Raw genomic sequence first — 26,800 nt, 5'->3', positions numbered from 1 at the left:
TATATATAGATATATATCTATATATATAGATATATATCTATATATAGCACTGACTTCAGTGAAGAGTCAATTTCTAATACTCATTATATAGAACTAAAAGGACTAACTTCTCAAGTGATTATATAGTGGCTGCTCTGAATGTGGCTTTTCCATTAAAATGCCAGCTGATCACCCTTGGAATGTAAATTTTTTCTTAATACTCTTTAAAAATTAGTACATGTTTTTGGCACATAATGATTACATTCATTTTAGGGGTGAAATGTAAATTCTTATTAAATAACGTAAGAGTTTTTAAAATATCAAGTGAGAAAATAGGCTCCATTGAAGAGGTTTTGTTCCCTGCTGTGTCTAAAATAATGCTTGGGCAATAGAATCTGTCGAATGAGTAAGTATCACAACTGATGTTGCTCAAATATTTGACAAAGTCACAAGCATTATAAAAATATTTTCTGGCTATAAGCATACTTAGTAATAAATAGCATACAGTAGTAATAAAAATAGGTTTGGAAACAGTCTTATTTTATTTAGGGAGCTCAAGAGTTCAAAAGGAATTATGGGGTAGCATTCATTCTTATATCTGTTTTCTCGAGGTCTGTGTATCAAGCTGTGAACCATGGCATATCTTTTCCTAAAAGTCTTAATATAAAAAGTAAACTTTTAGAGCCAAAACATTGTGGGCTTATTATATTTTCTACGTGGCTTTTATTTAGTCTATGCAATCTAAAAACACTTCATGCCTTCTCTCAAAAATCCCTTCAGAATAAGTTACTTTTCAATGTACAATTATCTCATCTCGTTATACACCATATCATTTGTATCAAATTAAAAACTGACCAACCCTTAAAATATTAAAAACATTAATATATTTCTTAATATTCTAAACATTTAAGTACAAATACTTTTGTATCCAGTCTCCGTAAAGCCATTAGATGTTTGAAAAGGTTTTATACATAAACCAATGGAGTTTTAAGAATTTAGCTATGTACAAGGGTGATCATTACTCATTTTGTTTTCCAATGAGTTAATGTGTTAAATGTGATGGCAGTCCCTTAGAATCTTGAAATTCTGCAACACAATTATCTCTTCTTTATTTAAAAATCCATCAGTGTCATCAGAATTCACTCCAGAAGCCAACTTCCTGGGATATCAGCAAACCAGTCTGTAAGAAACAAGTATTTGTCAGCAAAATTTCCTTTCCCTTTATCTTCCTATTTTTACACTTTATGCCAACCTCTGAAACTCCTGGTTGACTTTCCTATTCGTAAATGACTTATATAATAAGAGCAAAAAAAAAGGACTAGACCGTTGTTTTCAAGTCTTTCATTTTCTAACTTGCAGGAAATTAAGAATCACTGTACGCAGGTATCTGTCTCTATCAAAACTGGGTTGGGGGGAAGTTGAAACTAGGCCTTGAAAGAGGTTTTTATAGAACTACCCATCCGTTTCACAGATCTCCCATTCAACTCTTTGTCTTCTGATTTGCCACACCATATAAGAAATCAGAAATAATGAAGTGTAAGATACTCAAAGGTCGGACAAAATCTAAGATAGTTTTGTGGGGAAAAGACAGGACTTATTAATCAAGAAGTGCAAATAAAACCCCAGAATAACGATGTTTGAGAGAAATAAACTTCTATTAAGTGGATATTACCTCCAAGTCCCAGAGAGCTAATTAATATCGAAACAGGCCGCACTGCTTTCTTTCCAAAGGTCTTTCCATCTTCTGGATTGTTTCTTGGTTTCTCTTGAACTTGCCCCTTATTATCATCTCAATCCTGTGCCTCTCTTCCTATTCTGCTTCTTCCTCCCCGTTCTCTGAGCTCTTTTCCCTTTTCAGAGTGAGTGGCGATAAAAATGGAGATGTGGATTTTACAAAGGCACCCTATAAAATTTCATAACTCAACAGGTGGGGTTCTGGGGTGTGTGTGTTTAAGAAAAAGGGTACATGGAAGAGTCCCGGGTTTCCAAGAGAGTAAACAAGGTTGAAGTTTACTGAAACGGAAACGCTGAAAGGCAAGCACATTTATTTGCCTATGAGATTTAATTTCAGATATGGATTTAAGTTTGATACCCTGCTCATGGCTAGTTACAGAATAATATCGTTAATTGAACACTTACAACTGCAACACACTAAATAAACTATCTCTCAACTTCAACTACATCCTGTCTGGTCACTATGGATCTCAAGAGTAGATGAGAAAATAAAGCCGCCAGGAGTTAAGGTCTCTAGCTTCTTCCTGGAGAGGCAGAAACTCACACCCCACTGGTTTCATTGCAAAATACGGGGGGAAATGATGAAGCTAATGTTTCCACGCCCCTCAGGAGACTGCCAAGGAGAAACCAAACAAGGACTACCTGGCCGCACGTAGTTCTTCCCACTCCCCAATCACCTGATCGCCCGGTCTGCACGTACACTCTGGGGCTGTGGCTCCCTCGGCCTCCGGAAGAGCCCGACTCCAGGGTTTCCGAGCCGCTTACCCCTGCAGCCCGGCATTCAGTTACTTACCACGGAATAAGGTACACGAAGAAAAACAACACCAGGTCGAAAAGGATGAAAAGCCAGAGGTCCAGCCAGTAGGAGTGTCTGGGAAGCCCGTTGGACCCGGACTGCTGCACATGGTTCTGCTCTGGCCTCTGAGCCAAGGCCTCGCCGCGCCGCTCTCGGGGACCCTGGGCACCCTCCGCCTCCATCTCGCTTTCGCCACCGCGCTGCGTCCCGAGCACCTGCGAGCGGCTCGGTCCGGCGATGTTGCAACTGAAGCAGCTTGAAGCAGATGACCTAGTGCTGCGCAAGCTACGCTGCTCCTCAGCCAGAACACCCTGGGCTCGGCGCGCCCCGCCCAGTGCGCAGGCGTCACCCTCAGCCAGCCCAAGGCCTCGGCCCAGAAGAGGAAATGCAGGCCCGCCCACTTCCGCCCTGGGAGTGAGGAGCCTGTTCTGCGGGTTTCAGGATTGGGGGTGGTCTCTTGCCTGGTCCTCGTCTGTGAGTGGGACTGGCTAATAGGAAAGCTGTTTCTGGGAAGGAAAGCTGCAGAAGAAACTCGGACAAGGCGGAGTTCATCGCCACGCCCGCTTCCCAGGCCTCCATCACTAAGTGGTACTGAGGAAAATGCGAGATGAGTTTGACATTCTATTTCTTTTTTTAAAATCTTAATTAGAATACCTTTTTCTGGTTTAGCACTGTCTTTACCATCTACTAGCTTTGCTCTCTTGTCCCTGAAAATATTTGAGTTCGCGGTCCCTAATATCATCCTTAAACTACAGGATGTTTGGGGGGAACTTGCTTGGGTAATGGGGGCTGGGGTGAATGGAATGGCACGTAATCCCAGGAGGCAGAGGCAGTAGGATGGTAAATATAGAGGCCAACCTGGGCAACATACCAAGATCCTAACTCAAAATGAAAAATAAAAAATAAATGGGTTGGGGTGTAACTCAGTGTCAGAGCGGTCATAGCTTTTATCTCCAGAATCACAAAAACAAGTAAAGCATTAAGACCATCCTACACATTAAGCTAATTTTACAGGGTAACCTTTTCCATTGTAGAGAAATTTGTAATTTTCATCCAAAAAACAAATGTTTGTTTTAAATCATCTTTTTCTCATCTTTATCTTTTCAAAGTAGGTACTTATCCTAACCATAACTCGGTTGATTTCTACAGTTATTCATCTTTTTATCCATTTTATGTTCTATAATTACTTTGCATCCCGTGATAGTTTTCATTGAAACTTATACAGATATTCCCTGTTTAACGACCCACCTGATTAATGACTGGATTTATGACATACCAGTCAGACCCATCTTTTTTATAATTCAGTACATCTTGTTTATAGAGACTCAATGCCTTTTTTTGTACAATACACTTAGTTTATACAGTACTGTTATTTTTGCTGATTGTACAGTAGTGTAGTGTTGTTATACGTTACAGTACTGCAGGCAAGAGTTATGCAAATAAAAGCAAAATCGTCAAGTTTGAGCATATCTTTGTTTTGAATATGTATTATAATGTACATGCTACATATAGTTCCTTATTTAATGATAGTCACAGAAGCAGAAGCAGAACTCATTAAATGAGGAATGTCTCTACTATCATAATTGAATGGCAGCTTCTCTCTTATCTTCATTTTGGCTTTTAGGAACTCCCATCCCTGTAATCATTATTGATCCAGCTCCATCCATTCAGCCAACCTGCTGCCCAGAAAACAGTTTACTCAACGTAGTTTGCTTTCTTCCTGCTTCTGCTATCTTTTTCTTGGCCTCTGTGCCTAGTAAATGTTATTCTGATTATTGTAGTAATCTGCCCTCCTAAATCTTACCCATCCTTTGGCACCCAGCTCAAGGGCCATCTTCATAGTTCCCTTCACTACAATTCATACTGGTTTCTCTGTTATCAGTATTTCTAAAATACCATTTGTAAAAACTTCACATTTAATCCATCTCCAGGCACTTCATATGCCATGCCTTTTTATTTGGGAAAGGACTAGTTTCTCAAGATCAAGGAAGAGAAATAGTGTGTTGCCACAGTTTTTTTCCTTTTTTAGCACCTGTTACCCTGTGTCCATTTCATAACAGCTATGTATATTTTTTCATTGAGTTTATTGGTACTTTTTAGGTATACAGTACAGTTACATTCATCACTGGGATCTTGTACCTTTACAGGATGTATCTTGGTTCTTATTTTTCCCCCATACCCCTGCCTTCCTTTCACCCCCTACACCCTGCCATATTTACAAAGTCTTTGTTTCCATTTTTTCCCTTTCTCATATTTTTTCTTTTCCCTTCTTCCCTTTCTCCTACCCTTCCCACTTCCCCTACTCCTTTAGCCTTTTTCTTCCTATTTCACAGTATCAGTTATACAATTTGAACTTTAGTTACACTTTTAGTTTTTCACACCAAAGAAACTATTCAGTACTTACACGTGTGTCCTACTTCTCTTAAGAGTATGGCCTCGTTATGCATCCATTTTCCTATAAGTGTCTCTAATTTTTCATTCTTTATGGCTGACAGCTACCCATATATTAAACTGGTTGTCTTTCAAATTTTCTATACCTTCAATTCAAAAAAGACTGGAATTTTCTTGACACATTACCTAGCACAATCTTGTCAATTACCTGTGTTGTTTTCTCTATTACAGTATTAAGCATTTGAGGGAACTGTTGTTTGTTTGTTTGTTTGGAGAAAGGGTCTCACTGTATAGTTTAAATTGGCCTTGAATTCACTATGTAGGCTGGCCTTAACTCACGGTAATCCTCCTGCCTCAACCTCCCAAGTTCTGATTATAGGTGTGTGCCACCACACCCAGTGTGGAGACTATGTTCTTTACCATTTTTGCAGCCTCTACAATCCCTCAAATATTGTCTTAAAAATGAAAGAAATATATTTACTAAATTATATTATTTTGCTACCAATCCTGGTCAAAAAATACCAAATTATCTCTTTTAAAACATAGTATTATAATGATGGCATCAAAATCTAAGACTGGATCTACTACTCTTGGTGTGGGTAGTTTTTTGAGATTTTTCCAACTACTAATAATGGATATGTGCTAATTCATTCCCCCTTTATAGATTTCCCTGTATCTGAAAGAGCAATGGAATTTTCAAGCTCTGTCACTGAGTCTTGTAACTGCAGAATAACTTGGTTATTTGGAAGACTGAGCAGAACAGGCTATGATAAAATTACCCATCCTCTCCCCCTACCTACTAATACACATACAGACTTCAACCATAAGAAGCCATCCTGTTGCTTTTTAAAGTTTAAATTGAACAAAGCTTACCTGGTAGGCATGGGTGAGAAGGATGTTGAAACTCACAACCTTGAATATTTATCATGCAAATCAACTTGTTTTTTGTTCTGTTGAATGTTGGCGATATAGTCACTGAGGACGGAGAGTGAAAGGTTATCTAATAGGCTTCCAAACATAAACATGGATGTGACCTAAAGTAAATAAATGTATACCAGTGTGAAAATTGATATAAAGAAAATATTGGCCAGAATTAGACTTATTTTTCAAATGTGAAAGTATCAGCAATTTTCTCTGGGAGATGGAATCACAGACAAGTTTATTCTTCATGCATATCCATATTTACGAAATGTTCTCAATGAAACCACCTTAGATAGAAATTATAAGAAAGGTTTATAAGAACAGCAGTTAGAAAATAAGCCAGAGATAATCTAATCTTTCTGATAGATCACAGATTTTAGGAATATAAATACCGAAAGAGTTTAATGATTTATAGTAGTGCTTTCCAAGCCACATTTCTTGGGGCTCTTCATGTCCTCAGTGATTACTCAAGGGCAAACATGAATAGAAGAGATAGATGTAGAGAACATGGCGTCATGTGTCTACTGTGTCATGGAGCTCAGTTTTTGTGTTAATATCTCTAATATGCCCTGTCTTGTGTTTGTTTTGTTTCTGTCCTGTGAAGAACTGTGTTAAAAAGTCATCTTGGGCAACCCACTTTCAAAATTGTGAAATAGTAAATCCCATGTTCCCAGCTTTCCACACAAACTGGAAAATAAGCAAAGAACCATCTGAAATACTTTTGTCAGAACTCAGAAAAACAGTCAGTTTTCCAATAGCCAAACAAATGCTGAAGCAAAATATATGAAGTAACAGAAATGAGTGAAATAGGCACTTCAACAAAAAAAAATTTAATTCATTGTTTATTGTTACATCCTAGGCATGTATACAGTATGATTACATTCATCATTGGGAATTTGTATCTTTATATGATATATCTTGGAAGGGAAAGGAATAAATATAAGAAAAGGAAAAAACAGAAAGTTTTTGTAAATAAGAAAGAGTGGAGGGGTTGAAAAGAGTGCAGGGGAATGAGAAAAAAAAATTTTTAAACTTCAACATTTCTCCTTTAATAGAGAATATTTAGACACAAGATCAGTAAGAAAATGGATGATCTGAATGACACTGTAAACCAGCTGGACCTAATGGACATATATAAAACTTTCCACCTAAAAGCTGTTCTCAAGATAAAATACATGTTCTCGAGAGTACATGGAATGTTCTCCAAGATAAATAATATTAGGCCAGAGATAGGTTAAATTTAGTTGTTGAAACCATACAAAGTATCTTCTTGCATCACAGTCAAATAGCCCCACAGGTGGTGTCGGAGGAAAAAGACACCCTTCTCCATTGTTGATGGAAATGTAGACTGGCAACCACTGTGGAAATCAATATGAAGATACCACAAAGAACTAGGACTAGAGGTTTTATTTGATGGAGCTATTCCCCTGCTGTGTATCTTCCCAAAATAATTAAAAGAATTATACCACAGTGATATATGTGCACCCATGTTCGTAGCAGCACAGTTTGTAATAGCTAAAACATGGAAACAGCCCAATTACCCATCAACTGAAGACTGGATGAAGAAAATGTGTTTTTTTTAAATAAAATGCAGTACTACTCAGCCATAAAGAATGAGAAATTACATGGATCTATAGTTAAATGGATGCACATTGAGGCAATACTTTTAAGTGAACTAAAATAGGACATGTTTACTGAATAGTTTCTCTGGTGTGAGAAACAGTATAAATAAGAATCAAAATGTATAATAATGTACAATAGAAAAGGTGAAAAGGGGAAGTGGGAGGTGTAGGGGAAAGGAAACAAGGGAATGGAATTAACGTGAGAAAATAGGAAGAAAAGGGCTAAAGATGTAAGGGAGGTGGGAAGGGTAGGGGAAAGGTAATAAGGCAAAGAAAAAAACACATGAGAAAATGAAAAAATGGAAATAAAGTATTTGTAAATAGGGAAGGGAGGAGGGGGTGAAGGGAGGGCAGGGGCAGGTTTAAAAAATGAGAACCAAGACCTGTCATGTAAAGGTACAAGATCCCAGTAATGAATGTAACTGTACTGTATACCTAAAATGTACCAATAAACTTAATGAGAGAAAAAAAATGGAAATAAAGTCTTTGTAAATAGGGAGGGGTGGAGGGGTTGAAGGGAGGGGATGGGAATGGGGGAAAATAAGAATCAGGGATATATTACGTAAAGGTACAAATCTCCAATGATGAATGTCATTATATTGTATTCTTAAAATGTATGAATAAAATTAATTTTTAAAAATAGAAGGCAATCACACAAAACTGAAAAATTAAATATTTGGAAATTTAAGCTGTATATCTGAAAGGAGTTTATATGATACATTTTATGTTATGTGCTTTTCTCACAATAAAGGAAATTAGTCCAATATTGCTTATGATTATAGAGACAAAAATTCTCAAAATGTAAGAGCAAATCAAACCTACTGCATACTAAAAGCATTGTATGTCACAACCAAGTGATATATATGCTCTTAACCTGTTAGATGTCAGATATACTGAGTTTGGGTTTTTCACAATTGAAGAATGAGTTTTAAGGAATGGAAGTTAAAAGTGAGAAAAATTTATTGAGAGAAATAGCTTCTGAGAGAGAGAGAGGAGGGAACCCAAAATTTAGTTGCTGCAGACCCCACTGCACAGAGGAAGTTTTATGTAGAGAAATCGCGAAGTGGGTACAATGTAGGTCAAAATTATGATCAACCAATAAGATTATAAGTAGCTTCTTAGATAATATTGATCTAATGAGGAAATAGGTCATGTAGAAAGTGCACATGGAAAAAACATGGACCTTTTTAGGAAGGGATGGATCAGGAAGTCTTGGTCACCCACCTGAGTGATTGATGTTTATGTAGACTTTATTGGACCAGGTGATACCAATTATTGTATAATCTTTATTGTTTATCCCTTGGAAAGGCATGTAGGTCAGTTTGTCTCTATCTTGAGGCCTGACCTCAAAGAAGTTCTCTAGCCACAGTTGTAATGTGTTCTCATCTTTTACTGATGCTTGGAAGGATCTAGTCCTGTCTGGCTGCCTATAATATTTTTATCTAACTTAGCTATTATAATATTTCCCCCTTCTGAAGAGGTACCCCTAACTGTCATGAGGTAGCAAGGGGCAATGACCATTCTGGCAATTTTGGGCTCAAAAGTGTCATATTTGTGATCACCAGTCAGAGATACTCTCTAGAGAGCCCTCATTATGTAGGAGCCTGACTGAACCAGAGCGACTCCACGTTGACCAGCAAACGACCTAGAGACTGTCGCTCCCCCCATCCCTTATAGGATAACTAATGATTAATTGTGAATTGTTAGGTGGCTGTTTTGGAGTAGCTAGGAAACTAGGTGGAAACTATAACGAACACAGAGACCCAACGCAGGTCTCGCCACTCCTTGCATGCCTGTAGTCTGAATGTTCTGAACTTTATGATGATCTAGGTTGTAAATGGAACAATGAATAATCATTCTGCTGATCATTAGTACGTGATGACCACTAGCTCAGATCAACTGACTCTTTGCCTTTGTCCTCTTCCTGTAAGTTTTAAGTGTAAACCCCCCTTCAGCCCTATGTAAAATGGCCTCTGTTTCTGAGCTGGCCGTCTCTCTGAGCTACTTGGCTTGGGGAGTGCCGTCTGGCCAGACTAATAAAGGTCTATTTGCCAACTTGCCTGGTGTGTTCCTTCCTGGGTGACTCTCGCTGTGTGACTAGCTCCTGGAGCCTCGCTGAGCTTCTGAGCCCAGCATCGTGGAAGCCTCTTGGCTATTCACGCTCCAGGAGTAAAAGTGAGACTTAAGTCTTACAATTAGGTGTTCAGTATTCTTATCTTGGGTAGTCATATAGCTTTAAATATGGAGGACACAAGCCAAAGAAACAGTTGTGAGCCAAATAATATGAACAGCACTATTACTAAATAACCAACAAATATTTCTACCAGGAAGAGCCAGTAATAGCCTCCCACAAAGAAAGTAAGGAGAAAGCCTAGGGGATTCTAGAATCTGATATGGCATTAATTTGTCTTTTAATATCTTGAACAGCCATTGAGATATTAGCAGAAGAATCAGAAATGTATATGCAGCATTTAGCTTTTATATTTGCACAAGTACCTCCTTGTGCTGCTGTTAAGATGTTTAATGCCAACTAATTTTGGAGGAAAGCTTGTCTTATCAATTTTACTTTTTTATTTAGGAGAAAGAGACAAGTCAAGATGTCATTTAAGGCCCATTGGGTATAGCTAGCTGAGGCCTCAATGTATTGTAAAGCATCTTCTAATCCTAGGGAAGAGAAAAAGATAGAAACCAAATGATCATGTTAGTGGAACGTACTCCTAGACCCTCAGTGCTGTAAATGGGGTGAATTTGTAGATTTTATTGATATTTTTGATGTTATTGCCTTGCAACCACACAAATCCCAGTGTACATCTTTCTAGCTGCCTATAATGTCCAATTCATGACTCACATACCTTGCAGGATATTGAGCAGGTTCTCAATCCACCCTGTGTAAGAACTCTCAAAGCCAAGGTTCATCTTTAATTAACATATAGATTGAAATGGTGTCCTGTCATTAGATTCAGACCTGGGGCATCAAGAAGAGCTTGTTTAAGCTTCTGGAATGCAGTTTGGGAATCAGATTTCCAGGTTAAAATATGAGTATTTGCATTTTGGGCTTTCTTTATAAGCTGAAAGGTTGTGCCCAAAGGCAGCAAAAGCCTGTAACTCTTAGGAATCCTGTAAGATGTTTTAGGATCTTGGGCTTCAGGAAGGAAAGTATTAGCTCAATTTTCTTTTCCTTGTCTTTGGGTTCTTTTAGTTGTGGTAAGGCCCAAATATTTTACTTTAAGGCTACAAAGTTTTACCTTAGACTTAGAGACCTTATATCCTGTGTCTACTAGAAAATTTAGCAGAGCAAAAGTGCCCTGGCTAAAGAGCTCTTTTGAGGGGGCACATAACAGTATATCATCTTTATATTGCATGACTATGACTTGGAAAATTTTAAAATATGAGAAATTAAGGGAAAGCACTTGCCCAAAAAATGAGGACTGTCTCTGAAACCTTGATGATCCACAGCTCAAGTCAATTGAGAGACTTGGTTGTGAGGGTTTTCAAAGGCAAAAAGAATGTAAAATAAGGCATCTTTTAAATCTAACACTAAAAACCAACCAGCATCTTCTGGGATCTGTGAAAGAAGAGTCTATGGGTTAGGTACCATTGGGTGGATTGGCACTACTGTCTCACCTACCCATTGAAGGTCCTATCCCAACCTTTATTCTCTATTGGGTTTTTGTTTTCTCTTTTTTTTTTGAGACAGGGTCTCACAACATAGTTGAGACTGCCCTAGAACTCACTATGTAGCCCAGGCTGGTCTCAAACTCACCATGATCCTCCTGCCTCAGCCTCCTGAGTGTTGGGATTATAGGTGTGCGCCACCACACCCAGCTCTTCTATTGAGTTTTTGAACTCTCAAGATTGGAGTGATGCAGGGCTGTTACAGGGCTTAAGTAAACCTGTGTCTTTAAATTATCCATTATAGGGAATAGTCCTTTTTTTAACTTTAGTACTTAGAGGATATTATTTCTGGTGAGGAAAAATAGTGGAATCTTTAAGATGTATTTGTATCAGGGCAGCTCTTATTGCTCTTTCTATTTTACCTTTAGTTTTCTATATTTTAGGATTTATTTCTGTCCCCACAAAGGGGACAGAAGGGGGAGGCAGCATACTTGACCTGGATATATGTGTATTATAGTATTCAAACAAAATAAGATCTCATTCCAAGAGGGGAACTGGACTTTTAGGCATAATCAAAGGAATGGAAGAAGAGAAAGCTGTCCTAGTTACAGTTTAAGGGTTTTAAGAAATAGGGAGTTATCTCTAGTGATTTCTTTTACTGAAATCTGACAGCTGGAAGGAAGGCCAGGGTTGAAAAGAAAGACTAAAAGACCTGGGCTAGTGTCCAGGACTAGGCTGTTTTTTTCCCCCCTCTATGGTCACAGTTACGAAGGGCTCTTCTGTTGAGATGACAGTCTGGCCAGTGGGAGAAGGCAGAGAGTGCCCCGGGGCTCTTCAGTCCTGCTAGACCAGCTCTAAGATTAGTCTAATCCCTCGGACCCTTGTCTCAGGAGTCAGTCTGACTTCCAGAAGTCACCTTTGCAATCAAGGCATGGCTCAGGGAGCCTCTTGTCATGACAGTTTTTATCACAGTCCCTCCTAAGGTGGCCTGCCTTTCCACAGTTGGTAGCAGGTGAGTTTAGTCATTAAGCTTTTCTTGGAGAATCAGATTTAGAGTCTATTTTTTTTTTAAAGGCAATTACTAAGGTAGACCCTTTCTCTTGGTCTCTGTTTTTTTTTTTGTTGTTGTTGTTGTTGTTTTTTCTTCCTCTCTTGGCTTTATCCTGCTCTGGATTATAAAATATTGAGGAAGCAATTCTTACTAAAGTATCAAGTGAGCTATTTTGGAACAAAATGCATCTTTTGTAGCTTTTGTCTAACGTTTGATGCTGACTCTGACTGGGTAACAAACTTGTCTTTAAGAATAATTAGCCCTTTTACCAAATCAGGTATGTACATTTTATCAGTGCCTCTTGAAAACAGTCTAACAAGGCAGAGGGGTTATTACCTTTCTCTTGATTAATAGTTGACTGTTTAAAATATTAAAAGTCTTAGTTCTTGTCCTTAGCTTTAGGAATACATGTCTGAAGATGTTTCCTATTCTAAACTCCAGTCTGGTTGGTAGTCCAATAGGGATCTTGTGTAGGGAATGCTTGGGCTCCAGTAGGAACTGGCTGTTCCCTTCCTGTCTGTTTTCAGGCCTTTTAAAATTAACAATATATTTACCTCCAAATGTATTAGCAGCTTGTAATACTGCTTGTGTCTCACCAAAAGTCAATGTTTGATGTAAGAGTAACATTACATCTTTCCAATCTAGTTTCCTAAAGACTTTGATGTACTTGTCAGGGCCATCTGAAAACTCCCGGTTCTTGTTTGATCTATTTGAAGTCACTGAGAGAAAAGCACACATGGACATGTGGACAGCCAAATTCTCCATCCACCTCCTGTAAGAAATACTGTCTCTGAGAAGCTTGAACAAAATCAGTTAGGGTTGGGTATAGCCCTGTAGAGGCTTCAATTAATATTGGCTTAGAAGCCAATATTTACAGTCTACAGGGCAAGTTAGAGGAACCCGGGTTTATTAATAGTAAGAGAGGCTTTAATTAAGTTTGCCTTTGAAACCTCATCCTTAGGATCTGAAGGGCAGGAGGGAAATGTCAAGCTCAGTAATAGTAGGTGCATCCAATTGTTCCTTAAGGGCCACAGGTGTCTGGTTTTTCTGTGGCTTACATTTACACTTTGAACACAAGTAAGGTTTGCCTTTTAAGTCTTAACATAAGGTAATTCTGACCATTTTCCCTCTCTTACAGTATAATTTTACTTGTAAAATAGTATCATAATCAATACTTTTCTCTGTATTCTATCTTGTCTCTGGAGGGTAGATAGGCCTTATATGGGAAGCAGACAATATTAAAGAGTGCTTTCTCAATAGATGAGGGACGAACAATTTTTAGTGTTAAAGAATACATTCTAAAGGGGTAAGAGGATTTGACATTGAGTTTCCCATCTGCAAAACAACAAGGAGAAAATAGGTGCCCCTTCTAATCTCCACTTGGTTTCTATATCCTCTCAAGATGTACCCTGAGGTGACCTGCTCCAGGACAGGTGGCTGCTATCTGGAGAGTGATCAGAAGATAGATCAGGTCAGACTAGCCCCTCTTACTGCTGTACTCCCCTACTTTTTCTGGAGACTCACACTCTTGCAAGGCAGATGGTGGAACCTCTGAGCCAAATCCCCAGACCCTTTCACACTCTTAATTCTAGCATGTGTTTCCAAAAGCACAAGCTACAACTGACTAGCTATAACCATCTTGTTTAGAGGAGGCATTGCTACCAAACTTAAACCAATAATTTTATGACACCTGAACAACTGCTTTCTAATTCTCTGAAAGAGAGTGGGGGAGGGGATAAATTGGAAGTATTACAGGACTCTCAGCCTATGAAAAGAGATCACCTCTGGAGAGATAGAGGCAAGTAATGGCTCAGAAAAAAATCTTGCCCTGGGTCCTGTGGCAAAGAAGTATCTAAGACACAAATGTGCCATCCATCTGATCATCTAGGCAACCTTCCTTGGCAGAAAGACATGGCTAAGTTTTACTCAATATCCACTCTAAAATTTTTATGTCTCTATATCTGCATCATACTTATGAAACTCGCAGGTTAAAACCTACACTCATCATCCAGCAATCACAACTTACACATTAGTGAAAGTTTCCCTCTCCTACACACATAAATGATGAGAATCAGGACTAGAAAAGGAGAGAGCAAAGAGGTTGAATAGTCTCCCTTAAACTAAATGAGTTTTGGTCCCTTAAATATTGTGCTTTAGGAAATAACTCCTTCTCTCACCCAGAAGTTGGCCAATTCTTTCCATGGGATCTCAGATTCAGTCTCCCCTACCAGGGAGAATGTGCCCAGAAAACTAAGAGGGGGTATAACTTTCACATGTTCTCTTGTACAGACAAAATTCTGATATCTCATCTGACCAAAAAATGGGGAATGTGTTCCTTATCTAAGATGACTTCCCTGTCTTTGGCATTAACAAGCACTCATTTTTATGAGCTCAACTTAAAAGTTCTTAGTTGTTGGATAGGAGGAAAAGGTTCAGACAATTCAGAGTTCCTCTTTCTCTAATATTTATCAGAAACATACCTCCAAAAATGAAAGTACAAAGTGGAAAAGATCAGAAATGAGATCAGAAGAATAAAGTATTTTTTTCTCATGTTCATTTAGACAATTTGCCCATGAGTTGCTACCCTCGGCCTCGAAAGGCAAGGGTAGGGAATCTCAGAAGCTAAGATTGCCTCCTCACCAGCAGAAGATCAGACATGAGAGGAAACAGAGGCAGAACAGGCTTGACATTACCCTCTGAGTGCAGAGTGGGGAATCAGGCCAAATTTCTCAATGAAACCTGTCCTCCAAGTCTTAAGAACAGTTGCTGGGATGTTGCCTTTTAACCGGCATTTGGAGTTCCATGATTTTTTAATAGGCACGTGTATTTCCTAAATATAAACTAAATTTCATAAAAAGATCCATTTTATAGCATTTCATAAATTCACAATTTGGTTATCATCAAAGTCCACTACGCGATGCTCTAATATTACTTTTCCCTAGCACCACTAAGTCAACAACAGTCAAAATAAGTCAAATAGGTCAAGTAATCAACACTAGTAAATTTAGCAACTAGTCCAAATGCAGCATGTATAAAACAGGAATATAAAGTCTTGCCTGCAAAAGTACAGTGTCCCATCAAAGAAACATGACAATCTTCCTATGTTTTCAACTAAAAATTTTACCATCGTTTTAACACAAAATCATATGTAAAAAATACAAGGCATAAAATTCAAAGCTTAAGCAATCAACAAACAAGGATCACACTTTATGAGTCACAATCCAGAACACAGAATAGAACAAAAGCAAACTCTTACCTCCTTCCAATTATCTTGCTGGGGCCTGCAATTGATATAGGGGATATTACTCCCAACCTGCTGAATGTCAGATATGCCGAGTTTGTGTTTCCCCAAATGTAAGAATGAATCCTAAGGGACAACAGAGTTTAAGAATAGGAAAGATTTATTGAGAGAGGTAGCTCCTGAGAGACATGAGGGGACCTGAAAGTGGGTTGCTGTGGATAAAAGTGATAAAAAACTCAGCATGTCCCTTTATCCTCTCACTGGGCTCCCACTAGCTCTCCCATAGCCCCTCCCTCTACCTCCCTTCACTGGCCAAAACAATTCTCTCTTTTAACCCTTCAGCCATCAGGACCTTTCTATCTTTAATCTCTTACCCTTTGAGGCGGAAAGTCACTCATTCTGCTTCCTGTGTTCCTTAAATCCAGCGATGGTCACAGAACATTTCCAGAGAGCAACTGTCCTCCCTTGGCTGGCCAGCTGCAGGGATGTCTGTCTTATCCACTGACCCACATCCTGTTACAGCCCTGTGTCTCAGCCGTAGACATCCACTGTTGACCTTGTTGCTGCTGTCATTATCTCTGTCTCACTCCTCTCCATGTGGAACCTCCCTCCCTCTATTACCCCTTCCTCTCCTTTATCCTGTCACCTACAGAACCTGAAACCTCGCTGTCGCTATCCTGGTCTGAAACCCAAATGCATAAAGTTTTTTTTGTAATACTTGCTGGCCACAGTGAAACTTGAAAATGACCCTCAATGGCCAGAAAAATATCACCTTTGATTTTTCCATCTTGTGGGATTTAGATAATTGCCCAGAACAGGGCACATGCTCAGAGGTAATCTATATTCAGGTGTTCTTTCCACTCCACAGCCTCTCCATCCTATGCTGTTCCTGTGATTCCTCTCAAGTCCTTCTTTCCCTCTGGCCTGCACCCCCTTTGATGCCATCCAACATAGATTCCTCCTTGAGGACTGACCCAACTGACTTGGCTCTTTTCTGGAAGTTCCCAGACTCGGCTGCAGTGGAGGCAGACGATGCCACCCCACTCTCTGGCCACCACGACCTTTTCATTCCAATGAAATCCTCAATGGGGATAGATGCAGATGAGAGAAGCCCTTGGGAGCGCTACTCTTTATCCGTGACTATTGATTGGCTCCACACCTCCTAATGTTTTCTATGTCCTGTCACTACTTTGCTTACTCTTCATTTCCAGTCAATTCTCCAGTACATATTTGTCTCACCGACAGCTTGGAGGTTGGTCAGTGGGCCTGAAGAACATATCACAGATGTACACCACTCAGTGTACCAGCACACATGGAATGAAAGTGCATGGTAACCCTGATGACTGTCCAGTTTTAGAGATGATGATGTTACTCTAATTCAAACTCAAAATGATCCTAAGAATTTTGATCCACTTAGGCAAATTCTTGATGACCCAGGTATATCTCCCAGTCAAATTGAGAATTAAATACTTGATGCCTATATATATATATTTTTAATTTTACTTAGTAAATGAAAGCAGCATTAGGGAATTGCTTCAGAAGAAATAAAAATGTATCAGTTTTGTATTATTTTGTAATAAATAGTATTACAAACTTTCCTAATAGTTTTCAGGATGGAGTTTAGAGCTACAGTGGCATTTAATAATTGCCATTCCAAATTGTGAAATATGATGTGCTCAACCTTTTCAGGACATTGAATAGATGCTGAAGGCAGAGTCTGCCGTGGAAAAATTTGAAAAATTCATATCCTTGTCCAGCAGGTGGCACTCATATATTACAGTTTAGAGAAAGCAGGTCCGAGCAGAAAAGTGTTTAAAATGTCCATCGCTTCTCGGCCTTTAGGCTAAGATCAAGTGTAACTGTCTAAAATATCCATTTACTCCTTGATCCCCTTTGTCGCCACAAAACCTCTTCTCACCTCCATTCTACTCCAAAAAACTGTCTCACCAACCCATTTGCGTCCCTTCAGGTGTCCTGGTCTCTCTAGCTACTCATAGGGAAACATATTTTATATTAACTTTTTTTGTTTTTGGTACTGGGGATCGAACTCGGGTGCTTGCGCTTGCGAGGCAGGCGGCAGAACCACTGAGCTAAATCCCCGGCCCTATATTTTATATTATTAATAGAGCCTAGGAATATGACTGATGAAGTCATTTGCTGAGGTCGTGTGAAATGAAAACGTGTGACTCTTGGTTCAAAATTGGACAGTTTTGAGACAGTACTATTCAGCTCATTAGCCTGCATACGTGGTTCATCCAAAAAAAGTTCATATTTAACATGAATGTTAGCTCCTTCTCCCCACCCCCCCACCCCCGCCCCGTGATTCCAATGCTCTCTCCCCTGTGACACACACTCCCAAAGTGCCGCTTAGGAAAAGGAGATTCACTGAGTGTTATCCAAACATCACAGAATCTTAGAGTTGGAAGGAAATTTAAAGATCTAGCCCAGTTCCCTTTTTGAAAGATGACTGACTACATTCCAAAGAGATTAGGTGGTTTGCCTCAACGCCCCATCTAGTAATGTCATAGGCTGGTCTGGAATTAAGAGTTTTCATGTACCAGGCCAAGGCTCAGTCTATCACACAGGTTTGGTGAGGGATTTCAAAAATTAATATTAGTGCTTATTATCTGAACAACGAGGACGTTTCAATGTGACATTTACCCAAAGGCTTTTAACATTCTTGTAGAGTATTCACCCTCCCTGCTGTATTTTCTTGCTTCTTTGCCCTACCCCCCAGTTCCTTTCTCCTTCCTTAGAGTCCACCTCCTTTCATGTTTTCTTTCTTCCTCCTAGGTTTCGCATCTGAAGAAAACACCCGATACTTATTTTCTGAGTCTGACTTATTTCATTTAATGGAGAATTGATTGGAAAGGAAGAACAAGAGAGGTAGTGGAAGAAAATAGATCTCTGATTCCATCTATTTTCCTGAAAATCTACACGATTTTGTTTGTTATGGCTGAGTAATATTCCATCTATTGATGGACATTGAGGTTGATTCCATAACTTAGCTATTGTGACTGGTGCAATAATTAAAAAAAAAAACAACACTGGGCACACAGGTATTTCTGTAGTATATTGACTTTGATTCATTCAGGTTATCCACTCAGGAGTGTTATAGCTGCATCATATCATGATTTTATTTTACTTTAAGGAAGCTTTATACTGTTTGCCATAGTGGTGGTACTAATTTACATTCCCTCAGCAAGAGATACGTTAAGAAAAGACTTTGCCCATGTACATATATTTTTCAGCTTTTTCTACATGCTTGTATTACTTACATTTACTGAGTGCAGCTATATGCTAGACACCATTCTAGATGTTTCATATATAATACTTTAACAACAATCTCAGAAAAGTGTTACTATTTTCTCCATTTTTCAAGTGAGAAAATTAAGAGTCAGAATCTTGAATCTTGGTCAGCAAAGTGGAAGGAAGAGTTTAGGGAGGTCTTTAATTCCAAAACTTATCTTTACATAATATCATTTCTGAATTCTAGAACACTGAGCTAACCTGAATTTCTTGAACATTGGTCTTGTTTTTTGGTCAGCTGTGAATGATCCTGGGGATTCTTTACAGGCTATTAATGCTTTTCAAATTTGCCAGGCTTTCTCCTGTCCTAGGACCTTGCTCCAAGGGGTCTCCTTCACTTATGACACTCTTCCCCTCATATTCTATCAGAAACAGTGACACTTATCTTGTTTCTGAATGAAAAAAGAGCCATTGAAGCATTTTGGGCAGAGAAATTATTTTTTAAAGGATCCACTGGCTGCTGTATAGAAAAAGAGACTAAGAAAGCAGAGCAGGGAAAGTGGAAGCTGTGGACTATTTGTTGTAATCCAGGAGAAAGAGAATCCTGGCTCAGAGTAAGGTGATAGCAGTGGAAATAATGAAAAGAAATTAGATGGGGTTTATATGTGTGTATAAATATTATATTTTAACCCTTGGTCATGAAAAATCAATTTCACACAGAGATAGGGAGAAGACTATAATGAATTCCCATGTTTTTACTAGGTACCTGTGAACCTATCAATTGTTATCATGTGTCTGGCACTTTTTAACAGCTGTAAGAGTGTCAACCTGTGATTGTTGTCAACTGTGACCAACTGTGTTCTATGTATATCTCTATGTATATCTATGTATATCTCTTTGCACTTCTTCCTCAACCCAAGACTCAGGGGAAAGGGATTTGAAGCAAATCCCAGATACATTTCCTGTGTAAATAATTCAGCTTCTACTACTCCAATTGTTTTTAATTGCTTCTCTCTTCTGCTATTTACTATATGGCTTCTGTGTTTTCATAATTTCATATATTCATCACTGCTGTCTGGTCTATTTGCCCTCCTTAAACTCTTTTCCTTTCTATCAGCTACTTACTATGAATTTTTCAAATTCAAACTCCCTAAAAAGAGGTTGCTTGGGTTCAGTTAATATCTGTTATTTCTGTGTGCAGGGCTTGTCAGCTGGCTGCACTGTGGTAGAATGGCTGTTCTGGGGTCAGGCACAATATGGTATGATGACAAAGTCATTTGTCCCAAAAAGAGATTATTGAAATGGCCATCACTTAGCAAGTAATAGACCATTCTTCAATATTAATAAATAGTGGAAATTTAACACCAGAAGGGATACAAGTTGTGAAAAAATAAAGCTTCTGGTGAGGCTAGCATAGAAAATTGTCTAACCACTGAATTGCCATTATTTTATAGCTTGAATTGATTGGTTTGGAGTGCTATTTTGGCCACTAAAGAATTAAGGGATCAAACCCACGTAATCAATTTCTGTAATCAAACCCACCTAGATTGTTCCAATAACCTCAATAAAAAAGAAAAAATAAAATAAAAAAAAAGAATTAAGGGAATTTTTTTCTAAAGATATTTTTGTCTATCACAGGTCAAGAAATAGCATAAATCATAGACGGAAAGTTAAGACCTACATGTACTTCTTGTGTTCATCACGGATTCTAAAACATTTAGACAAGGCAATAAATTTCTTTGTGCCTTAGTCTCAATTTTCAAAGAAGGTGATACCTGCGCTTTTCCTCTTTTACATATGTAGACAAGTGAGATTAGAAAATACACATCTTGAGACCATAGTATTAAGTAAAATAAACCAGACACACAGACTTAAATATCATATTTTTCTTACATGAGAAGCACAGGTTATAAATAAAGAGCAAAATAAAAGATAGTAAGAACTAGGGAGAGTGATCTTTCTCAGTGGAAAGAGGATCAAGAGATGGAGGAAGGGGCTAGGAGGAGAGGAAAAGGGGACAAAAAAAGGTAATAAGATGAATGCCATACATGGACCAACTCCACATAAGGAAGGCAAACATTAATACTGCAAATATGTACTAATAAAATAATCTTAAAACAGAGTCAGTGAGATGCAAAAAAAGTAAAAGTATGTTGAACATTTATGAAAAACAGCATGTGAAAACCTCAATAATGTTTTCTATGTGAAGATGTTTACAAAGTTATAAAACAGATTTATTTTTGCAAAAGATTATATATTCTCTAACTTATTCATTTCCATTGTATGCTCAGACATTTTCCTACATCATCCTGTATCTGTCAACATACATACCACTTAGAACAATGTGTAGCACGTAGTAGGAACTATGTAAATGTCAGCTGTTAGCTATATTAGTATGAGAAAGAATCTGTTAAAGCAGAGGTCCTCAGATTTGCAAATGCTTCATTCTTCACCCCATAATATACATACTACTAAAATGCAATTGCTTAAGGCACCGAAGATAGTACACTATACGGGAATATGAGTGAAAGGAAACTTTTTGCATCCTGGCAAATTTGGCAGTGTATGTGCTTGTGAAAAAAAAAAGTGGAGAGTAGCAGTGGCAATAAAAAGTAACTTCTTGGGGCTTGGCTGTGTAACCAAGTAGCAGGGTGCTTGCCTACCATGCTGAAAACTGTGTTCAGTCCCCAGTACCACACACACACACACACACACACACACACACACACACACACACACACTCACACACTCTATAGCATTTTGGTGTCTGATAGTCCTGTGATTCCTTCACAAAGAGTGATTAGTGCACAGGCTGCATCAGAATCCACCAGGGAGTGATTCCAAAATTCCTGCTTTTATTTTCAGAGATTCTGACCTAGAACATTGAAAATGGATACCAGGAAAGCAAAGTTTTTTGGTTTGCAGGTGATCCTGATTTCTAGATAGTTCTAGGAATCACAGACAATAAAAAAATATGATACAATTTCTGTAGATTTTGGGTTTATGCAGATATTTGTTTTGTATTTCTTTTCTTATTTCTGAATTTTCTGATTAAGTATGTAGTACTTTTATAATAATAGATATTACCGTAGTCATATATTCATTTTCACATAGTCATAAATAGTTCAAGGTTTTAAAGATGCCCACAGAGCCCATGTTTTTAATTTACTAAATGTGAAGACATCCTATCATTGCATATATCACATAATTATTTTTTAAGGAAATGCTACTTATAAAGCAATGAGGGTAGAATTTTTATTTTTCTGTTTTTAAAAAGTTTCAGATTCTTTTCAAACACCAATAAATGTATATCCTAACAATATAAAACAGATTAAATCCTAATTATCTTTCACTTCGCTTTGGCAAAACTGGAAATATACCAATGCTTATAGAAGGACTAGTCAGTCAGCTGCTTTATACTTGAAGGAGAGAGAAAAACAGTTTTTCTACAATATCGATCTTCCATCCAGTTTATATTCTGGGCTGTGCTCCAAGAATTATACTTATTCCTTTTTAAAGATCCTCTTGGCTTCAACTCCTTCATATGTATAAGTCTGAAAGGTGTTAACAAACAAAAGAATTTACCACTAAGAAATGTCTTAGTTAAGAAAAATAATTAATATTTCATACCACTGAATGAGTACATACAACTTTTCTTCTACTTGATTACAATATTTTATGCAGATATAGGATATGCCCAATAACACATTTTGGCTGTAGTTATTTACATTTGTAGTTAAAATAGGCATTGATGCATTTGTCACACTTTGTAATAGACATCAAAAATATATATTTATAAATCATTAAGATTTATAAGACAATAAAATTCATTTATTAAAGATATAATACAAATTCATTTTGTTTTTGGAAAACAGAAATCCTCTATACCTCACCTGGTTTAGTTCATCACCTATTATTTCTCGGACAGCAATCAATTCATTCCCATTGTCTACTCGTTTAAATTTTCCAACAAGTTTATCCCCTTCAAAGGTCCAGTTCCCCTAAATAATCATAATCAAAATCATAATCATAATCATAACTAATAATAAGGCATTTATGAGGGTCTTACAAATGTCAGGCGCTGTTTTGAGTTCTATACAATTACTTTTTCTTTAATGTTCATAGAAATTCTATGAAGTACACACTGCTGTCTCCATCTCACAGCTGAGGAAACTATACAAGGACAGAGGAATTCACCCAAAGTCAAACAGCCAGAGCTGAACATGTGCTGTTGGGCTCTATAGGGTATGTGTTATTAACCATTATGCTGACCTCCATTCAGAACTTCTGAATGCATAAGACAATGAATAGTAATGAATAACGGATAAAACATTAAATTGTATATTGTCATTGCAAACATATAGAAATAGAAAAACTGAGGTTAAAAAAATGTTGTCGAAATTGGTTGAAAAGGATGAGTTCCTAAAATTTTTTAATCTTAAGCATGAAAAGGTATATTCTTAATGACATACAATGCAGTAGTAGATATTTTCCATTTGTTTACTCATCTATTAACTTATTTTGTTATTTTAATAGTTTATTAAATAGCTATTTGGCCAGGCATGGTGGTGCATGCCTGTAATCCCAGAACTTTGGAGGCTGAGGCAGGAAGATTGCTGTGAGTTCTAGACCAGCCTGGCTACATAGTGAGTTCTAGGTCAGTCTCAATTACATAGTGAGACCCTGTCTCAAAAAACCAAAAAAAAAAAAAGCTATTTTGTTTAAATTCTGTAACTCTATTAAAGTTGAAAACACTGAGCTTTAAATTTCTTAATGAGTAGCTCTATATGCAATCATTCGTAGAATATTCAAACAATATTTTTCAATTTCAATTTTTTCATCCAGGTTCTTCATGAGTGTGTGAGAAGACTAAAAATGTTTCATTTAAATATCCTTGCAATTTGTGTGAATTAAAATGTGGGCAGATTTCATCAGCTCTTTCAATAAATGCAGACCTGCATTAGTTAAACCACCCAATGTGATAGAGCAGAGATTGTTGTAGTGGAAAGGTCAAGAATTCATTGCTTATTTTAAAAAAGTTCATACACTGAGTTCAGTTCCATCTGCTAAACTGTAATTAAAGTTGACACCAAGTTCAAAAACAACTTCGATATTTCGAAAAGTGCTTGATTCTTTCACTATGAACTTATTTCCTTCTTGTGTGATTATTAGTTTCAAATTGTCATGAGCTGCAAACTTCCTTTTCACCATGTTAATACCTGCAAAAGAAAAGGAATTGGAGAAAATAAAATAAGAATTCCCTAGCAAATGTTGCCTTTTCTAAGTTCAGTTTTATTTACTTGTTTATTTTTATTTTAAGGGTAGGGGAAAAATCTGAAAGCATTGCCTAAGCACAACAGCATTTATAGTGTTCCTGTAGAAAAAGTTCAATCTCATTCAGTTCAAGGGATTCAGGTACTTTTTCCAAACATAAGAAAAGTTAAGTTTCACACAGAATTGTAGGATCTTAGAGCTGAATATTTTTAATAAGATTAACAAACTTTCAGTGTTAAATCAAATTCCAGAAATGTCAAATGAATGATTGAAAGGTATATTCATGTATTTATAAAGAAATACAACTTTAATTATTATTTGAAAACACCATTTTGCTTTCCATAATTGCTTCAAAGTTTTTTTTTTTCAGCTTTAATTGAGTTTATTGGTACATTTTAGGGATACAGTATAGTTACATTCATTGTTGGGATCTTGTACCTCTACATGACAAGTCTTGGCTCTCATTTTTTTCCCTTGTCCCTGTGCTCCCTTTACCCCCTCCTCCCCTCCCCATCTACAACCACTTAATTTCCATCTTTTCACTATCTCACATTTTTCCTTTTCCCTTTTTACCCTTCCCCTGCCCATCCTACCTTCCCTACACCTTTAGCTCCTTTCTTCCCATGCTTTAAAGTTGTTTTTAATTTTTTCAATGCTGAAGATTAAAGCCAGGGCCTTGCACATGCTAGGTGTGTGCTCCACCACTGAGCTACATCTCTAGCCCTACTTTTAAGTACTGAACTTCATAATTCTCTTTGCTTTTTGTGGCATCTATGACTGGCACAAAAAATAGGAAAATTATGATATTTTATGGTCAAATTAATTATTATATGAGTGTGCAAATTCCATAAATTGAAACTTGAAAGAGTTTTAATTAGGAGGAATGATGCAAACTTGTTTGTCCTTCTACTGTGTGTAGGCTGCCAGAACATTGGTATAAATTCACAGAACAGATAAAGTCCCTGAAAAAAATATTGATTCCTGAAGTCATTCCTAAAATTTTATGTCATAGGAAAATAGAAACAAATCTAATTTATTCAAAGCCTTGAGTTTTGATAGAACACCTTTCCATTACTTTATCTTATGATCTTTACTTTTCCAACCCTTAGAATTCTATTGTTTAGAATCTGGAAATGATTATTATTCAATCATATTCTTACTCTGAACAAACAAAATAAAACACAAATTTTTAATGATATAGGTACAAACCACACCTTAATAGTAAACACATGTAAATATTTTTGTGTGTGTTTCAGAGCATGGCACTCAAAGAATCTTTCCTTACATGAGTAAGACAGTATAGTCTTTGTAACACAGAAAGGGATTCCCATCAGGCTTCTGGATCCTCAGTACATCAGGAACCAGAAAATTATCTAAGCCAGAAAATAGTCAGTAAGAAAGCAAAAAATGAAACAAAAGAATGAAATTCTTACCCATTTTTTCCATGAACTTGTCATAGTTCACATTTCGGTCCACTTTCCAAGTACCATTAAAAGTCATGATCGCAGATGAGGTGGATTCCAGGAAGTAGCCATGCAGTACTGACCATGTGAGATAATTTATTCCATTTCTTATCTTAGAACCAACTTCTCACAGTGATGTGGAAGTTTAAAGTTCAAGGGATCACTTAGCCACTCTATGCTAAGTCACTTTAGCTTCTCTTTGCATAATTTTTTACATCTCCTCCAATTCAAGTGAACCAAAACTGGAAAAGCACATCTTTGGTGTCTTAAACTACATTTTGTCCACCCATTTACCTCAAGAATCAGAACTATCTGGAGATAGCTTTTCTGCTTATGAGTTCAAAGTACACACTATGCTGGAGCTACCATAATTTGCACAGCATATATCAAAAAACATCTGAGAAATGAGGCAGTAATGACATCCCTTTTTTATGATCATCAGTTGCATTTTAAGTCAGAATTTATGATAAATACCGGTGAAAAGTTAAAGTTAGTATGATTATTGAGACTGAAATTTTATTTTCATTTGTGTTCTCAATTGTTATTATTGAGATAGTTAACATAAAGTCAACATATTCTTTTGAATTGCAAAATGCACTGCTTTTACATATATTCACAGTGTCATACAACCATCTCCACTGTCATATTCCTGAATAGTTCATCATTCCAAAAAGAAACCCCATGCATATAAAGCATCTGCAGTCCCTGTCCACCTTTCATCCACTTCCTGTCTCTATGGAGATGTCTATTCTGGAAACTTCACACAGAGTGCATCATACAGCAGGTAGCTTTTTATGCTTGAATTATTTCAATGAACATAATGGTTTAATATTTACCTATGAGCACTTCATTCATTTCAATATTACATTTTGTATTAAAAAATGCACTAACTGTACATACTAATGGGTTCGGTGTGATATGAGTACATCATGCCGAATCAAATCCAGCCTTGGCTTCCCAACCTTTAGTTACTCTTCCTCAGGCCAACTGCTGTACCCTCTACATGTGACAGAGGCCATGTGGGACTTGTCTGAAAATGTATTTCTAACATGTACTTTTTTGCATTGCCTTCAGGGTGGCCAGAGTTTGTACAAATGGCCTGATAGTGGGAAAGTGCATGGCACAACAGGTACTCATGAGGATTTTGTTTTGGTTTTGAAGGGTGATGATAGGTCACTGACTACAATTTCAAGAGGTGGAACTGTATCTGGATAACATAAAAGCTCTCAGAAAAGAATCAGTGTTAAACATGTGCCACCTGCAGAGAGAACAAGAGCCATATGTTAGCAGGGGCAGCAATTAAAACCATTCCTTTGTGTTTTTCTCTCTCCTAAACCTGGGAGAAATGGAAGACACACCTCACTTTCTGTTGGCGTGGAGAAGTGGGGCGTGGCTGAAAGGTAGAAAGAGAAGGTCACGGCATCTCTCTCCCTCCACTGCAGACCTCTAGCCCAGAGCAGGCCT

At 37.6% G+C, this 26,800-nt stretch overlaps 2 protein-coding genes across 2 annotated transcripts; both read right to left on the bottom strand.

The window, feature by feature from the left end:
* Window positions 1-705: 705 nt before the first annotated feature.
* CUNH4orf3 (chromosome unknown C4orf3 homolog) lies at window positions 706-15,748 on the bottom strand. Its single transcript, XM_033759856.1, has 5 exons — window positions 15,725-15,748; window positions 15,366-15,476; window positions 4,479-4,541; window positions 2,507-2,937; window positions 706-1,159 (listed from the first exon to the last, which is right to left on the bottom strand). Coding segments are annotated over exons 1-5 (630 nt in total). The 3' UTR covers window positions 706-1,158.
* A 6,354-nt stretch (window positions 15,749-22,102) lies between these two features.
* Window positions 22,103-25,373, bottom strand: Fabp2 (fatty acid binding protein 2). Its single transcript, XM_010610859.2, has 4 exons — window positions 25,307-25,373; window positions 23,646-23,818; window positions 22,493-22,600; window positions 22,103-22,153 (listed from the first exon to the last, which is right to left on the bottom strand). The coding sequence occupies exons 1-4, from the start codon at window positions 25,371-25,373 to the stop codon at window positions 22,103-22,105; spliced, it is 399 nt and encodes a 132-aa protein (XP_010609161.1).
* Between the last annotated feature and the right edge of the window lie 1,427 nt (window positions 25,374-26,800).

Source organism: Fukomys damarensis, unplaced genomic scaffold (assembly GCF_012274545.1).
Source record: "Fukomys damarensis isolate Sample0158 unplaced genomic scaffold, DMR_v1.0_HiC HiC_scaffold_38, whole genome shotgun sequence".
Taxonomy (NCBI): Eukaryota; Metazoa; Chordata; class Mammalia; order Rodentia; family Bathyergidae; genus Fukomys; species Fukomys damarensis.
The sequence above is the reverse complement of the archived record's forward strand: the minus strand, read 5'-3'. Positions and strand labels throughout refer to the sequence as shown.

Coding starts and splice junctions, on each gene's coding strand:
- CUNH4orf3 (XM_033759856.1), bottom strand. CDS start 15,748: ATGAGTGACTTTCCGCCTCAAAGG. Junction 15,477..15,724: donor GTGACTTTCCGCCTCAAAGG/GTAAGAGATTAA, acceptor GTTGTCCCTTAG/GATTCATTCTTACATTTGGG. Junction 2,938..4,478: donor TCCTTGATCTTGAGAAACTA/GTCCTTTCCCAA, acceptor TGAAACCCGCAG/AACAGGCTCCTCACTCCCAG.
- Fabp2 (XM_010610859.2), bottom strand. CDS start 25,373: ATGACTTTTAATGGTACTTGGAAAGTGGACCGAAATGTGAACTATGAC. Junction 23,819..25,306: donor CAAGTTCATGGAAAAAATGG/GTAAGAATTTCA, acceptor TTTCTTTTGCAG/GTATTAACATGGTGAAAAGG. Junction 22,601..23,645: donor CAGATGGAACTGAACTCAGT/GTATGAACTTTT, acceptor ATGATTATTTAG/GGGAACTGGACCTTTGAAGG.